This window comes from Chionomys nivalis, chromosome 17, assembly GCF_950005125.1.
Source record: "Chionomys nivalis chromosome 17, mChiNiv1.1, whole genome shotgun sequence".
In the NCBI taxonomy this organism is placed as follows: Eukaryota; Metazoa; Chordata; class Mammalia; order Rodentia; family Cricetidae; genus Chionomys; species Chionomys nivalis.
In genome coordinates this window covers 29,638,316-29,655,864 of record NC_080102.1, presented here as the reverse complement: position 1 = coordinate 29,655,864, position 17,549 = coordinate 29,638,316, and the positions used below count along the sequence as shown (strand labels likewise).

The 17,549-nt window shown below is 41.7% G+C and overlaps 1 protein-coding gene across 2 annotated transcripts in view; it reads left to right on the top strand.

Annotated features, from left to right (window-relative positions):
• Positions 1-17,549, top strand: part of Fam135b (family with sequence similarity 135 member B) — a 257,618-nt gene that overhangs the window by 198,780 nt on the left and 41,289 nt on the right. For both annotated transcript variants that reach the window (XM_057792049.1, XM_057792048.1), the window contains exons 8-9: positions 10,543-10,696; positions 13,310-13,359. In XM_057792049.1, coding sequence (XP_057648032.1) covers positions 10,543-10,696; positions 13,310-13,359 — 204 coding nt within the window. The remainder of the gene's footprint in view (positions 1-10,542; positions 10,697-13,309; positions 13,360-17,549) is intronic.

Sequence of the window (17,549 nt, the reverse complement as noted above, 5' to 3'; positions counted from 1 at the left end):
CTCTATGAAGAAACACTGGGAATGGGACCTTGTCAGCTAGAACATGATGAGATAAGGCAATACATCAGAGTACTGGTGCCCAATTTGGAAAAGACAAATGATTCCAAGACAGAGCATGCCCATTTGAGGAATACTAAGGTCATAGGAAGGAGAGAAAATAAGAAAGAAGTCAAGTTTTAGATTTTCATTCCTGTGGTAGAAAGAACTCTAAAAAAAGCCACTGAAGTCTACAGGAAAGTTACTTCACAGTAGGTTGAAATCAGACCTAAATCTCTGATCTCCAGCAGAAGGTGCAGAGGGTCCATCACTCCTTCCTATCTATAGGGAGCTACAGCCCACTCTGGGTCACTGCCTCTTCCCTGCTCATAAGATAGCTCGTTCATTGAACTTACATGGTTTATAGGCTATCATTGTATTTACCTATTTCCTCTTCTCTTGCTTAAGGTGATCTTTTTCCACTTAAATACATACATGGGTGTTTATAAGGCAGATGAAATTCTTCCACTTCTGATCCTTAGTACGCTAAAATCCAGTTTTCAGTGCTGTAACATGCGAAAGTCAAAACCTAAAGCAATAAAGGACATCAAATAATGGAGTAAGAGGAAGAGGCTAAAGAGGAGGAAGAGTAAAAGAATGAGGAAGAGGCGGAGAAGGAGGAATAGAAAGAGGATGAGGAAGATTGGGGGAGAGAAGGAGGCTGTAAGGGCAGGAGAGGAGGAAGGAGCAAGAAGGGGAGGAATTGGACATATTAAAAGTGACAGGTAAGACAGCTGTCATTCTTTCATTCCATTTACTATCCGCCCCCCTTTCTGTAACTTGTAAGTATAATCTTAGTGTGAGCAAATATAAGACTATGTGCTACTAAGATTATTATAAAGATAGTAATTAAAAGAATGCAATGGATTATAATGACAGTCATCATTATTGCTATTCAATTCACTTTGGGTATATTTTGTTCGATTTAATATGTGCATATGAAGCAGCTGACAGACTGTGTCATATATCAGTGGCCTTAAATGTCGATGGTATGCGATTCCATAGAGTCAGCATTTCCAGAAGAAGAGCTTATGAGGGCTGAATCACCTCTCTTGCCCTTATCCTTGATCTTAGCTTTAGTAAATTTCAATGTTTTCACGTTAACCCAGGTGGAGGCCTGGCTGGCTCATTACACTGAACACATAGGTCTTGTGTCTCTAACACAGCTTTTGTGGTGATTGTTTGATATATATTCAATATTCATATTCATATTGAATCAGAGAGTTATAATATTTTCCCTTAAATCAGAACCTTCCTTCAAGCAAGAGTGTAAATAAAAAGACATTCATCAAAATGATGTTTGTGGTCTTAGAATGATCTGACAACTAAATTACTTGTTTGAGTTGAAGACATTCTCAATTAGATTAAATATTAAGAATCCCATTTCCAACAGCTAATAAAATCACTGACTACCGTGCCATTTAGGGAATTGCTTTTAATGAACAAATGAAAGAAAAATACAGAGAATCAAAGAGTGGAAGTTGTAATGTTCCATAGGTAGATTCAGCTCTTTCAATTGTCAATTGTTAATTATTTTCCAAATTGCAATGTTGTACTGACATCAGTCTCCTTAATTACAGCTTTTACTGTCCCCAGGGCCACTTTGATAGTCCCATTTATAAAATGGTCTATACATATCTTTTGTGGCCTATGTACTAGAATCTTTGTTTCAGATAAGGGCTCTGTCTACAATAATGAAGAGATCTAGGCAGAAAGAAGCAGCATCTATGAGACAGTGAAAACATGGTTCCAATTCTCCCTTGCTTCCTCCTTCTATGCTCCAGTCCAGAGCAGAAGAAAGGAGGAATTACTTGTGAAGTGTGTTTGTGGTATAATGGCCACCATCATCACTCTTCCTGGTGAATCCTTGTGTTGTTTGTTTTTCCTTTGCATTTAGACGTTTCCTGAAACCATCTCTCTGACCACAGCTCTGAGCTAGGCTGCAGGTGCCACTTGTGGCTCTCCCCAAGACAAATAGCTATTCTTTGGTGTTTATTCTTTGTGAGACTCTTTAGGATATCTGAATTGTGATCCTGGTTTGCCTGCTTCTCATCACATCAGCAATGCTCTTTTGTTGTAGAGACTGGGTGGTGCAGATATACTGCCTGTGGATGTACAGTGACATGCCATGCAGGAAGCTGCTCACTGTCATCATCAGAGGACCTGCAAACAGTCAAGGAATGCCAACCAACACCAAAATCAATTCACACACAGTAAACTCAATGAAGAAAGCTGCAGTGCAGTATTCAGTATACAGACAGCACATCTCACGCCACATGTGTGTACAAATAGTTAAACTGTGTGGCAATATTTGGATGAAATATGACCATCATCATGACTCAGCATTACTTAAAATTTGTTCAGGTTATTTTCAGTCTATTAGTTTTGATTTTAAAATAAGCATTTTTGAGAATTCTTTTTTTCTGCATTGTCTGTGAGATCTATGCTGTTTCAACATCTAACAAGAGGTTAATAATGATACAAACCTTGTAGAGTTTATTTAAAAGCCCTAGGTAAGCTGTGATTTACTTTGTGCTAATAGTATTCATTATTTTGGTTTCTATGATTGCTATCATTATGTAGTTATTATCCAGACAGGCTTTGAGATGGTTTTCAGTGGAACTTACTTAGAATGTGGGTGGGGAATCTGTGATCTCTTCTGTGGCTCCATAGTTTCTCTGCTTCCCACAGTCAGATAAACTCCCATATTCTATGTATTTCAAGTTAGAAGATCCATGAGAACATACCTGAGCAAGTGTCCCTTTGGGATCAGAATATGCATTACATCCTCAATGTTGTCCAGCTTTGATCTACTTTCCAGATCTACAGATTGGGTGACATGTACAAAGACATCAAGGGTGGCATGGTGAGAGATAAAGAGCACATTTTCACAACAGGCCTCAGACCTCATCATTAGACAGTAATTGTAGATGATAATTGTTGATGATAATGATATAAAATCACAAAAGTGTACAATGTTGACACATTTAGTCACTGGGCTGACCCTCAGCAATTGCCCAGTATGAAGACACAATAACCACAGTGTCCCTAGGCATGGGCACTGTAGAAGACTATAAAGACTTACCGTTCTGCCTAGATATCTGGGAGTGTGATCTTGGAAGGAGCTTTAAGGGCTTGGAGTTGGTTTGTAGGGCCCTTCACAAGGTGTATAACTAATCCTGCTTCTCTGATGCCTGTTTCTTCTTGCTGCTGTTTTATCTCTGTCCATGCTGTCTTGTCTGTCAGTTCAGAAGCTGCCAATCAACATTAGAACTGTGATCCTAGTGAGCATAAAATATTACCTTGAGGGTAAACACTTGGATTTAATCCAGGGATGGTTTAGAAGCCCAGAGTTATCTCAATAATCATGAGACTGGAGGCCATTTACTCAATGTCTCCAGACCTATATACTTCTGTAAATATATTGCACGATTGCAGCTGTCTTAATCATTGAAAGGATGAGCAGTGAATGGAGGGAAGCCAGAATCACAGAAGAGAAAAACTAATATCCTTGGTTAAAGAAACATGTGAACTGTAAACCCTATTGGTTGCTACAGAGATGCAGTGGTAGTGGACACTATGGTCTCCCTTGAAGAATTCCTTCACTTGCAAGACAGGGAAGTACCCAGTTTCTTTTCCTACATTCATAATTTGTTAAATAAATATTAGAGAGAGGCTAGGATTATTACGCTGATGCTATTTCCATGTGGGAAACAGATTAAGAACAGAGAACTGGTATTCCAACAAAAACACATTCCCTCCTTCAGCTTCTTCCTCTGGTGGTTGCGCCCCTCAATCAGATCTGCAGGCAGTGAGCACACAAGAACCAGCAGAGAGCTGAAGATATCTCCCATAGTCCACCAAGAACTCACTCTTTTAATGTCTGCTTCAATCAACTACACAAAATCACAAGGTTTGGCAGTGTATAACCCATATACAGCAGGAGAGGGACACAGAATCACCTTTATTACTGCTATGGCCAGAGTCGTATATACCCATGGTGCTTAACAGTCATTAATATGATGATCTGGGAAATCTAAGGTGTCATGTAAGTAGAAGGAATATATTTGAATTTGGAGTAATAAATACAGAGATTTTATCTCATGGGTAGTCAGTCATACCTATTGAGGATATACAGTCATAGGATTGAAAAAGTACCACATGAGATTGTCTTAATTTCTTTGCTATTGCTGAAAATAACTTGGGAGAGAAATGGTTTATTTTAGCTCAGAGGTCAAGGCACAGTCTATCATAATGGGGAAGCCAAAGCACCAGTGGCTTGAAGTAGCTGGTACATCACATCCAGTCAAGAAGCAGAGAGCCCGAATGCATTCTAGTACACAGCTCACTTTCTTCATTTTATACAATCCAGGATTTCACGTATTGTGTGGCCTCATGCATATTTCAGATGGATTTTTCTCCATCTGTTAATGTGATCAAGATGTAATTCCACACAGGCATGCCCAGAGGCCCTTCTTGCAGTGGATTCTGGAGTCTGTTGAGTTGATAATTGGCACCAACCATTCACGAGACCTCAGCAATGTGTTTCTGGCAGAGAGGGCACTGGAATCTGGAAAGGGAAAGTGATTTTTCCAAGATTACAGCTAGTTAATAACAAAGGTGAGACTAACAATAGGGAGATTTATTCTATTTGCCCCTGATGGAACAGGTATCCTCTTTAAAGCTGAACCCTGACCTGGTGAGAACGTCAACTCAATCGCTTCTTGTACAAAGTCAACTCTTCAAACTGAACAAACCACTGGGTGAGAAATGTCAGACTCAAGGCTCAAAGTGGGTCGACTTTCAGTGCCAGCTCATCCCTGAGTTGTTGACCTGCCAACTGCCTGGCCTGAGAGCTGGCAAGAGTCATTTCCCATCCTAAAAATGGGGTGTAAATAAGGAACCTTATTTTATTCTGTTGTTATGTGTGAAGTCCAAGCTTCAATATCAGAAAAAAAGAGGAAGGCTAGGAGATAAGTCACATTTGATTTACTCCAGACAAAGACCATATGATAGACTGTAAATCAGGCAGCTGGCACACATAGGCTGAATAAAGGGGAGAATAGACATACATGCAGACCAGCATACGTGCCTCACGTAGGTAGACACACAAGCTGCACACACACACACACACACACACACAGAGAGACAGAATCAGAGAGAGAGAAAGACAGAGAAAGCTGTTTATTGCTAAGAATCTTTAAGATGACGTTTCCTCTGAATTTGTGGATTGACTTATAAATGCTGGGTGATGAAGGAAGCCAGCATTTGTGGTCTATGACTGCAAACACAGGGGAGCTCAGAGCAATTAGACCAGTTAGTAATTTCAGGGAGCAATTGAGACAGCTGAAACTAGGGCAGAGAGCAGACAAAGCCTGAGGTAAAATCTCAGAGATTATGACAGATTCTTGAAGTCAGCAAGAAGCTTGCAGCTTAGAACTTCCTGCTTTTTTGGGTGTTGGACACAGTGACATCGAGTAGAGAATACCAGAGGAAAGAAGCAAAGGTTAGGTTTGGGAGTCATAATCAGCTGGTTTCAGATGCCTCTGTGAACCCAACAAGATGCCCATTCCTAGTGTGCAATTCAGAAATCTGGAGTCCAATGCTATATTCAGATGGAGCAGTATACATTTGAGAGGTGTGTATCCACAGGTAGTATCCAGAGCACACAAAATTATGTTTGACTTATGTATATACTGGTAGGTAATAAATGTCATACAAAGTAAACTTAACTAACATCTGGTTAGTTAACTATATTCCACAGGTTGTTACTATCCCCACTTCCTACATCAGGAAATTTGCTCTTCTGATATTAGTGGGCAAACTTACCATAACATGGCTAACAAGGTTCTAATCCATAAGCAGAGATCTATTTGAATCCAGGATCTGTGTTGAAAGTAGCACATGTCTACAGGTTACCAATGGAGACCAGTTAAGTCACTCTTAGTTGATCAATTTTTAGTGTGTTGATTGATAGGCTGCATTATCTGTGGGCGTGTTCATGAATCCATCAAGGACTGTGTCTCTGACTGTGCACAAGTGCCTTTCAGCAGGCACCAACTCAACATTTTACCTGAATGTCCTCATTTGCTTTCTAGTAGTGGTCCTATCTCTGATGCCTGTATTGTGAGTGGTCCCACTTTGTTGACGATGTATCTGCAGTACTGAGATGGAGGAAACTCTGTTCAAGGTGACTGTAGCAAAGAATCAACCCAGAAACTCAGACATCAAAACTCTTTTCTCTGTTGTCTTGACCAAGGACTCCATTTTACTTCTATCCACCTGTATGAATATTTTCCTACTTACACAGGATTTGATTCATCTATAGAAAGGAAGAGGCAGCTGTCTTTTGTTGTGTATCTACCTGTAGATGGAGTCCAGTCCAGGGAATGCCACCATTTGTGAGTTAATGTATTGACTGGCAATGTGCCTGCCCTGTTTGATTTCTCTCTCACTGTGTACGTATCTCATTATAGATTTAGAGAAGTTGACTTCTAAGTGTGTTTCCTTATGCTTTGCGATACTTCATGAAGCTCTGGTGGAAGATTCTTGTTTTTCTATATATGCATGGGTTCTGTAGGCCTGCAGTGCAGCTCTGTGATTTTACACATTATATTGTCCAATTTCAAAAAGCTACACCCTTGTGTAATTTACGGACAAAGGGATTTAGTTTTTTTTTTTTTTTTTTTTTTTTTTTTTTTTTTTTTTTTTTTTTTTTTAGATTTATTTATTTATTACATACTGCCTGCAGGCCCGAAGAGGGCACCAGATCTCATTACAGATGGTTGTGAGCCACCATGTAGTTGCTGAGAATTGAACTCAGGACCTTTGGAAGAGCAGGTGGTGCTCTTAACCACTGAGCCATCTCTCCAGCCCCCAGGATTTAGTTTTTAAAATAATGTTCTCCAGCCAGTTTTCAGTATAGCTGCTTAGATTAGCATTTAGACTCCTTACCTACCTCCATACTGACAATGAGCCGACCTTATGAAGATTCACCATTTTTTTGTCATTCTTAAAACATCCATATGACACTGAGACCCATTTTAAAATCCAAACTTACAAAACAGAGACTGTCACATTCTTCACCTTTCTTCAGTTCCCAAAGTCTCTCCCGCTCCCTTTTCTGAAATGTTCTTTGACATAGATATTACAGTTCCCGTCAAGATGTCAATGCAGTAATCGCGACTACCTGTATGAAGTTTGCAAAAACAACCAATCACACCACAAACAAAAGCAAAAATCACACTACTCTTATCACCACCAGCAGCAGCAGTAGCAGCAGCAGCACCACCACCACCAACAACAACAATAACAATAACAAAAATAAAAGAGGATGGCAAGAGGGAGGGTAGGAGGAGGACTACCTGGGAAGGGACTGGTGGTGGGTGAGAGGGGATGAGAGAGAGAAGCAGCGTGGGCATGTGAATGTGATTGTAGCATATTCTATATGCCATGTTATCAAGAATTAAGTATGTAAAATGGAAGTCAAACTTGGCAGATCTCAAGGATTCTTTACCCTCTTCATTAGCTTCTGGGTTGCTTTTCAAAAGAGGACCATGGTAGTAAGAGGATGGAATTCTGAGACGGAGGAAGGGCAGAAAAATGGAATCTCAGGACTGCCAGCGCATCATCGTGACTACTGGTGATGTTCTTTATACTCCCTTCCTGCGTTTACTGTTGCTTAGTCACAGCAAATGAAGACACTGCGGGACTTGTGTGTTAATGCCTCTGTCAAGACAAGCAGACTTCGGTTGAGCATCTGTTCTCTGTCTCTGACAGGTGCAATTCTCTCTCTTCCCCCTCTCTTTCTCCCTACATAATTTCTCTGAGTGTGCACCCAGACAGAGAGCCTTTGTTTCAGATTAGACTCAAAGAGCCATTTCTGCTACTGGAAAATGGGGTGATTTCGTCTTGTCTGGGGCCTTTAATTCTTCGAGTTCCAGTCTTTTGATCTATGGAGTGGAAAGAGGTGTTCCTGTGACTTGGCCTTTTGTCTGATCCCAAAGAATTCCATGTCACATTGCTGTAGAAGAAAACCCCAAATTACTAAGATCATTCTTCCACTTTATGGGCATATCTGTATATGTCTATACATCTAGTAATATGCAAACCTGTGTATATATGCATATATGTGTTAGGATGTTTTGTAGAAAGGTCTACAATGATTTTACTGGACACTGGTGAACTACACATTATGTTTGGTGGTACTAAGTTTTATTTTTCTCTTTACAAATCTGTATTCAACTTTGAAAAGAGAAATGAAGAGTACTTATCTTCCACAAAACTTGTTAGATATCAAACGAGATCAACACAATGGAGTTGTCTTTGGGGTTCATTAGACAGAATTTCCTATGCTCTGTGAGTCTGCAAAAGCTAGCATACTCCCTGGTGTACACAAGCTCTGCTGCTCTTTCTCCAGATATACCAGCTACTTTGTGTTCAATCAGAATATTTTATGAGAGGTAACAAACAGAAGCAAACAAGTGATCCTCAGAGCTTAACTATTTTTTATTATATTGATATTCTATTAACATTTAAGAACTGTAATTAAGAACATGTAACATTTATTCTTGGCAAGCAATGACTGGAACACATTTTTTTTTCCTGTGGAGTTAATGTTAATATTCATCTACTTAGCTTTCTGTCAGCTCTTTCGACGATGAGAGGTAACTTTTCACAAGTATATACCTGAGTTAAACCATCTGTACAGTAAGAACAAGGATTCACCTGAGGTTTTAAAACAGACATGACTTATGGCAGAATATAGACTCTTGGGGAGGGACCCCTCATCCTGAGCCAGTCTCGAGCACTGAGTAACTAAGACATCATTCTGTTTGATTCTTCATTTCTATCATAGTGTTATACAATGCATTTCATTGTCTATATGGTATTCTTAATACTCTTTGTAAAATATCACTCAAATTACTTCAAGTGCTTTTTGTCAACCTTTTACAATTTAAGTTTTTAGAAAAGAACTTACTATTCTTGGAATTGTTTATATTATCTCTGTAATTTCCAATTTCATCCCTGTATCTACTCTACCCTGCAATGTGTATAGAAACTTCTCTCATGATTTACTATTATCCTTGTGTAATTTTTCTCTTAGGTTTAAATTAGAAAGATCAGACAGCATTGTAGTATAAGACAAGGTTATAGAGCTCCGGGAATAAAGGCGCTGGAAAGTAGATACTGTAGCAGAAGGTATTTGTTGTGGTCATGAGATACAGTGTTCAGGTTCTACCTCAGTCCTGAGTCAGTCCTTCCATGCTGGAGATTTTGGAGGCCATCTGCTGATGTCTGCTCTACGAAGGGCTGCTTACCCAAGGACTCATTTCTTTCCCTGTGGTGGCTCATTCTCAAGAGTGTTGATTTGCCATACCCTTCCTGAACCAATTCAGCTGACTTAGCAACAAGAACAGAAACGAGGTGGGATAGCAGGCTGCCGTAATCACCAACCACATAGACCCACACACTGAAACCAAGAGGGTACATGTCACCCCCTCCCAGTCAAATCTTTCTCCAGAATGAACAAGGCAGCATCAGGGAATCATGAAGAGCAAGTGTTTGCTTCCATTGTGGCCGAGGAGGAGAAGACGAATGAGCAGGCGTGTAACACCACCAGATGTTCTTACCACTCAGAATCTTCAATTTTCCCCTGTCCACATCCCACTCCATGTTTCCTTTCTCTGCTCTTAGATATTTCTTCGTCTATTCACTGTGGAATATCTTTCTTAGGTTGGAAAGAGAGACATATTGTGTCATTAAAGATAAACAAAATTGTCTTGTTTATGCTTTTTCTCCACACTGAACTGACTGTGGACTTAGGCATTTTCTTGTTGTTGCACAAATCAAGATAGCTCTCTACCAATTCTAAAGCCTTAAAGATTCCACTGTGCAGAGCCTTTGAAACTACTCAGACTCAGAGCTCTCACTGAGCACATCAGCTCTGAGGACCTGACTTCACACTTACAATTTTAAAATTGTAAATAAATTGTAAATTTATGTAAGTTTTATTCTCTCTTTGTAGCACAGACTGCTGCTCACCCATCTGTTCTAATAGTCCTCCTAATCCTCCCCCTGCACACACAAAGGATTCCACTTCTTCTGTCCCCCAGCCCCTTCTACAGTGTATCCTCTGGGAGTCAGAGACAGTGACTTCTAAGAGGGCGACAGTCAGGAATCACAAACCTTGATGTGGGCCTTGTTAGCCTCACCTGCTTCTTAATCATCATCTTCTACCATTGTATTTAATATTATAACTATGATTATCTTAATGTGAACATGATGATGCAGAGGCATGGCATGCCTGTGATTTTTCCTGCTTGGCATGGATACAGAAGAGATTTCGACTCAGTCAGCTTTCTGCGTGAAGTCTTCATAGTGTCTAAGAACCAGACCTGCTGTCGCGAAGCCTCAAAAAGTCCCTTAATAGTGTGTGGAGGAGAGGAGCTCTGTGAAGCCAGGGTGAGTATCGATTCCTCAGCTCTGTTTCTCTTGTCTCTTCAGGGAAGCTTCTATGTCCCCTCAGAGAACTGCATACAACATGCACACAAGTGGCACCGGGACCTCTGTCTGCTGCTGCTCCACGCCTATCAGGGCCTCCGACTCTATTTCCTGGTCATCATGAGAGACATTCCTGAGCTGCCCACCATGGAGCTGGGTAAGGGAGCAGGACCAGAAAGTCTCAGGCCCGAAGCTGACTTTCTGTGTTGGAAGGAGAAAAGGTGGTATGCTTTGTAGAGGTCCTGGTGAAAACGAGTTTGGTCATATAAGCATTTCTGGACTCTCCCTCGCTGTATTAAGAGAGACACTTTGCAAGGACAAAAGGAGCGAGAAAACATATGAGTGCCCCAAGACACCCACACATGCATTTATGCATCGGATTATTTCTTGAACACCTACAACAACCCTGTCCAATAATTTGTTTTCTTAGAAATAATCTGGGTATTATACAAAGGAACACACGAACAAAGCCAAAGCATCTCATAAAGGCGATTCTTTTTGAAAAAAGGATGTGTCAGAACCAACACTGGGCTAGAAACATACCAAAAGCCACCACAGCTCCTGTCTGTCATCCCTAAAATAGGTGGCGACTGAATCTCACCTCATTGGTGGGAGCTCATCTTCATGATATAAAGTGACTGTCTAATCAAGCGAAGTGGAAGAGGGAGAAGGGCAAGGGGAAGGGAAAGCCTTTTGAGTCCTTCAGTCTGTTTCAGATCACACACACAAACACACACACATATGCACGCACACACACACACACACACATTTTCTAGAATAGTATGTGAGGTTAAAGACTTTTATAATTAGGATGCAATTATAGAATTACAACTTACAAACTTGTATAACAGCCTTACAGAAGAGCACTATATCTGTAGAAAATAATTGTGCATACATATATATTAACACATATAGCCATTCATATCTATTATATTTGTGTGTATCTAACTATCCCATGGTGTTTCCTCTGTAGGGTTTTAGAAACCTGCTGTGACATACCCTATTTGGTTATGGTGAAAAAATTTTTTTTCCCAAACTGAACATAATGGAGATTAGTGAGCCTAAATACCTCTTGAGTAATAATAGGAGAAGTCAAACATGGGAAGTAAAATGACTACTGAAAGCCATAAAGCACAGTAATATGTAGCCATGACAGAAACTCTGAGATCCTGCACCGACTGCCCGGGGTAGGGTGCTTCAGTCCTTAACCTCCTTTATAGCACACTATGTACTATGGTTCTGCCCCAAATCCTTTGGATCAGAGGCTCAACCTAGAGCCTAGGATTCAAGGATAATGCATATTTAAATGTCAGACTCCCACTAGGGTTCCTTCTTGTCTGTTCCTCTGGATACCAACATCTGTGAGAACCATAACATTTGGTAGTGTCTGTGACCTGTATTTTATGAGCTAGGCTGCATGACAACGATATATTCGCAAGTTTCTCTTTATCATCAGACTATGGAGTTGGTGATAGCTGGATCCCCACTTAGATTCCTTAGACTCTGTCTCTAGTCTACAAAGCAAAGTAGTATTTGTGGTGCTTACATTGGATTTCAGAGACTCTTGTTACCTAGTTTCATCAACCATGATGTCTGGTCAAGGCAGTGCCAAGGGCTTTGAATCAAGCATCCCTCGACTGGGATGCTTTCAGAAGCCAGTCTTGGACAGGCGGTACAGACAGACACAGGGGACTCGGGCTGTGACTCTTCAGTAGAGGACTTGCTGTGCATACGTTAATCCTTACGTTCAGCGACCAGTTCCACATAAACAAAGCAAAAGGACAATGCAGAAGCACAGCTCCTTATGTACCTCAAAAGAAACTAGATTTTCTTCAGCAGCAGTTAACAATAAAAATTTCTGTGACCTAAAAGAATCAAAGTGATTTATTCTCTTGAATGTTTTTCAACACATTTCCGTTGAGCATCTTCTGCACATGGGGTGTTGTGCTTAGACTATTGTGTTGTTCAAGAGAAACAAAGTCTATTGTACGGGTGGGCCATGGATCTGAGGTCAGCAGTCAGGTAGGAAGGTCAACAGGACACAGAGGTGCTAAGTTACTCAAGTTGCCCTAGACAGTACAGTGACATGCAAGTGACAGCACTTTGGCATTGGGGAGCTAGGAGAGAGTTCAAACCCTGTCAAAACCCTGACCATTAAATCACAAATAGCTGGAGGCCATTTGTACAGGCTGACAAGCTGTTGCATTGTGGGCCGCACTGTGGGTGGCTTGGATGGTTATTGTGCTCATTAGTCTCATGGTCCCTGGAACCTGGAGTCCACTCAGATATGTCACTCCTCTTCCTTGGGCTTTTGACTTTTCAGCTCCATGATGGAGACACTAACCTATATTTACTGTTGCAAAATATATGTTTGTGAAAGTTTCTCTCTGTCTTTTTTCTGTCTCTGTCTCTCTGTGGGTGGGTAGGTGGGTATGGTGTGAATGCACATGTATGTGGACATGTATCTAGAAAAATGTAAATAAATGTAAACCCATTTAGGGCATGCAAATTGCTAGGCACACTTAAGGGATCAATTATTATTATAATTCTACTCGGTAGTCTGCAGTCGGTTTCCTCTTGTGCTCAATCCATGGTGTCAAATGAGGTTGATTCTCTTCAAATTCTGATTAGTAGAGTCCTCTGGAGTTGCCTTTGTTTCTCTCTGGCTTCACCATATAGAGCATGAAATGTAGGCCTTTTCCTTCAGTTAGCAAGTGCAGCATTTAAATGGGGTCTGTTTAATTGTGTGGTCTTTGTTCTTCCTTCCTAGAGGCCCTTGCTGTTGAAGAAACCCTTTCTCAGCTGTGCTCAGAGTTACAGGTAATTACTGTGCTGACCCTGCGTCTGAACTGGTGGAAGTGCTTATAGGACCGGACCAAGCTAGTTCTGTCTGCCACACAGCATGCTGGTCACTGAAGCCACATTTTTTCCCAATGAGACAGGTACTGAAATGTGGGGATGGGCCTGACCTCAACTCTACCTCCCTGAGGAAAGGCCTGAAGGGCTTCTGTGATGTAAACGAAGGGGGTGTCTGAGGCCATGCTGGGAAGTAAGATTGACAAGGAAGAAAAACTAATCCTGCTTTGAAGATGTGCAAGAGACTTCGCGGTTGTTCATGGGCAGCAGGTTCAGAAATGGCCTTAACACTGTATGCAGGTGGAGTCTGCAGATGCCAAAAGGTCATGCATCCAACACTGTACACGCTCAATGAAAGGATTAATGGCTTCAACTCATTTACGCAAGACAAAGTTATCTCTGGGTCCCTAAAAACATAGGTCAGGGCACTGTCTGGAGCGAAGTAGTGATGAGCATGTTACCTTACTCTTTACCACGTGACTTCTGTAATCAGTCGAGGAGTGAACACTAACCTAAAACCTGGGAATCAAGAGGATGTCTTCAGGGTTTCCCTGGGTTTAAAAAGGAAGAACATTTTAGTCTTGGTGCTTGGGCTTTAGCCGGCTAAAGGAAAATGACTTGACAAACTTGCAATAGGGAAAAAAATAGTAATTTCATGTTGGGGACTTGGTTCCAACTTTGTAAGGCAAACCAGAGTTGTGCCCTTGGAGAGTGGGCTTCTCTTGAGTCACCTGCTGTGACTGAGTTTCCCCGGAGTACTCTGTAGAGTCGGACAGCCACACTTCATTAATGTAGGCTAGGACCACCGTCCTTTCCAAAGGAGAGGAATTTAATATTGGAAGGAAGTTGGTATACCTGGTAAGTGACAGAGCTGTTCGGTGCTGGAAGTTGGTCTCAAAACAGACCTTTGTGCCACAGTATTGACAAGTTGTTTCAGTCTTTATCAATTTTGGTTTTCCTATGTATGAAGCAGAAACAGGGGCTGGGGAGATGGCTCAGAGCATAAGGTGCTTGCTGGCCAAGCATGAAGCCCACACTGCAGATCTCCAGACTCATATGAAAGAATAGGGGAGCCAGACTTGGTGGCTGCCTGTAATACAGCATCCCAGGGGCAAGCAGACCAGCTAGACTAGTCAGAATTGTCATGCTCAGTGTTCAGCAAGAGACCCCATCTTAAGAAATAAGGTGAGAGCCACTCAGAAAGATACCCACTCTCATCTTTGGGTATGCAAAAGCATAAACATGCATGGGCACCTGTACACACATGCACCTACCTATACATGTACAAACACATAAACACCACAGACAAAGGCAAAGAAAAAAAAGCATCTGGTTTTGGATCTCTTTCTTCTAGCTTAAAGCAGGCACATGCCTGTCAGTTATCAGCTGTTTTTTAATGTACACTAGATGAAACTTCCTCTTTTAATCAGCAGAACATTTTTGGGGAGGAGGGATTAGGGACCAGCTCACAAAGATGAGCTATTTTACCAGGGACTAGAAGAGCTGTCAGTCACCATGTGGCAGAGTCTTTTGCTCTCCAGCCCAAAGAGAATGTGAGAAACAAAACTGGTGAGAAGAAATAAAGGTAGCTTTATTGAGCTCTGCACATTGGACCTGATGGAGGACAGAGGATGCAGGCAATGGTAACGCCAGGGCTGTTTCTGTCACAATCACTACAATGCCCTGGCTGGGCATTTCCTCCTTCACTGAGTAGTTTCTAGTGCTGTATGGGTGCTTGGAAGGCAGTGTGGTCAAACGTCAACTCTTCCCCCACTTCTCTTTGGCATTCTCATGAAAGTCTCCTTAGGAACTATGGCCCCTGTTGACCAGGTAAATTTTGATTCATTTCAGTCAGCATGTTAAAGTTTCCATGACTTGTGAGCACCTGCATCAGCCCTGGGGACTTAGAGATGACCCCTTCCCCTGGAACACAAGGTGAGGGGAGGAGTCTATTCACTCTTGGGCTGTCACTGATGAATAGCCCATGAATGAAATAATATCTGGACAGAGATGCTGTACGTGGTGGCGGGATCCCAAGTAGTGCCAGTAATTCTTTTCAGGAGGAAAATCTTCGTGGGCTCTAATGAAGAAGCTGCTTTGAAATCAAGAAGTGAGAGAATTAATGGCAAAGCCTTGTGCTTTTGCAGTAGGGCAGTGATGGAGATCTGAGGTGGGAGGATCCTTGGTATAGGGATACAGGAGGGAGAAGCTTGATCTCTGCAAGGGGGAGGTTGTCTGAAATCCCAGGGAGGGAGCTGAGACTAATGATCAAGATGCCTTATTACCCCATTCACCATGGTGCCAGGATGAATTCTCCAAGTCACTAGGAGTCATGGAATAGGAGGAGGGCACATCCTTTGCGGCCTATGTAGAAGAACTTCCAACATCGATGCGTGAGGAATTGTCTCATCTCCATTGATTCTTTTATGCTAACTGTCTGCCCAACCATGTAGTTTAATACTAGCCGTGTCTGCCTAGAGTCAGAATTGGGTCCCACAGGTTAAAGAGCCAGCCTTACAACATTGTTACTCTTCAGGTACCATTTCTGGGATTCTCCTACTTTGACCAATCAGCTACCAAATAGATGTGACAATCCTAACTTTTTCAATTTAGATAATTTCATTTGATGACTTAGAGAACTCGGGAAATACTTTTCTAATCATTATCAGTCTATCATAAAGGACACCCAGTGAGGTCTACTGGGTTTTTATTCCTAATGCAAAGGGGTCCTCTTTTTCACTGAGTTGGCAGAGCTTGGTCTCACACTCTTACATGGCAGGGCAAGTCAAACCAGAGTGTTATCAAAGTGCAGTCCCCAGAAGACGATAACAACCGCAGACAAGTTTGACCTCAAGAAGAACTAGCCCTAGAGAAATCTGAATTTCTTTACATTTTTTCATGAAAATTTCCTTTATATAATCCTTTGGAGAAATGACAGTAGTAATTTTTCCATGTATGGAGGCTCCAGTAAAGAGACATGATTAGGTCCTGGGCATTGATGATTCCCTCCTCCCCAGCACTTCTTTCCTTGAGATCTGGAAACAGTTCTCACTTCCCAAACTTGAGCTGTTTTTGTTGTTGCTGTGGTTGTTTGTTTTGATTTGATTTGATTTTCTGAAAGCATCCTCTACCCTATGGCTGGCTAGGGGCCAGCAAAAGCCACTTCGTGAGTTTGTTACATAGAATTTCGTGATAAAAGCTGCACACCCTCCCATCTCTAGGGAGTTTCCAGGGGGTTAAGGCATTCCTTGCCAGGAACTGAAGGCTGAAATGCACCTTGTGCTCTCCAGGAGAAAACTAAGATAAAAAGTGTGGCTAGGGGTTTATCCGCAGTTACAGCAGTGAGGCTCGCGGAGCAGCCTCCTCACAGCATCCAGGGATAGGAAAGGAGATGCTCACACATGCTCACAGTGACAAGTAGACACTAAGAAGTGGGGATGCCTTAACATTACTGAGCTAATTGCAGCCCTTGGATGAGATTACCAAACGGGACAGGGTTCAATGCCAGCCTCTACTTGGTAGTAGTGAACGTCATGGCCTCGGTCCCTGAGACAATTTTGTCACCTCTGGTGACTGTAGTGGTTTAAGTGAGAGGTTTGGAGGACAGAGCTGTCAATAACTTCATCAGACACAGTTCCCAAGGGACATACTGCTCACCTCCATCCCTTGCTGCAGAGTCCCAGACTGTAGGAAGGTTGTCGTGATTCTACTTTTTAAATTCTCGGACACTCTCATATGTGCATATAATTAATTGTATTTTTCATTTTATCTTCTACTCTCCTCTTTTATGTCCCTCCCCTTCTCTGGCTGAAGTTCTTCTTCCCAAGTTCCCGTTCTCCTTTCATGACCTGTGTGTGTATGTGTATTTGTGTGCGGGTGTGTTTGTACATGCACACACTTGTGTGTCCCACTGAATTCCGTAGTTCTTTTCTGAAACAGGATTTATTTTGTAACCACATTTTATTGGAGAATTTTATTTTGTAAGAAAGTCTAAGAATTGATGGAGTATAAGGTATCAATGGAAAGGGGATGAACTTTATTGCTCCTCAGTTTGCTTAATGGAATGACTGACCTGTAGATTGAGTGGTGGAAATATTGCTGGATACTCAGAAACCCTCCCAAATCAGAGCTGAAATTTGGTTAGAGATGAACCA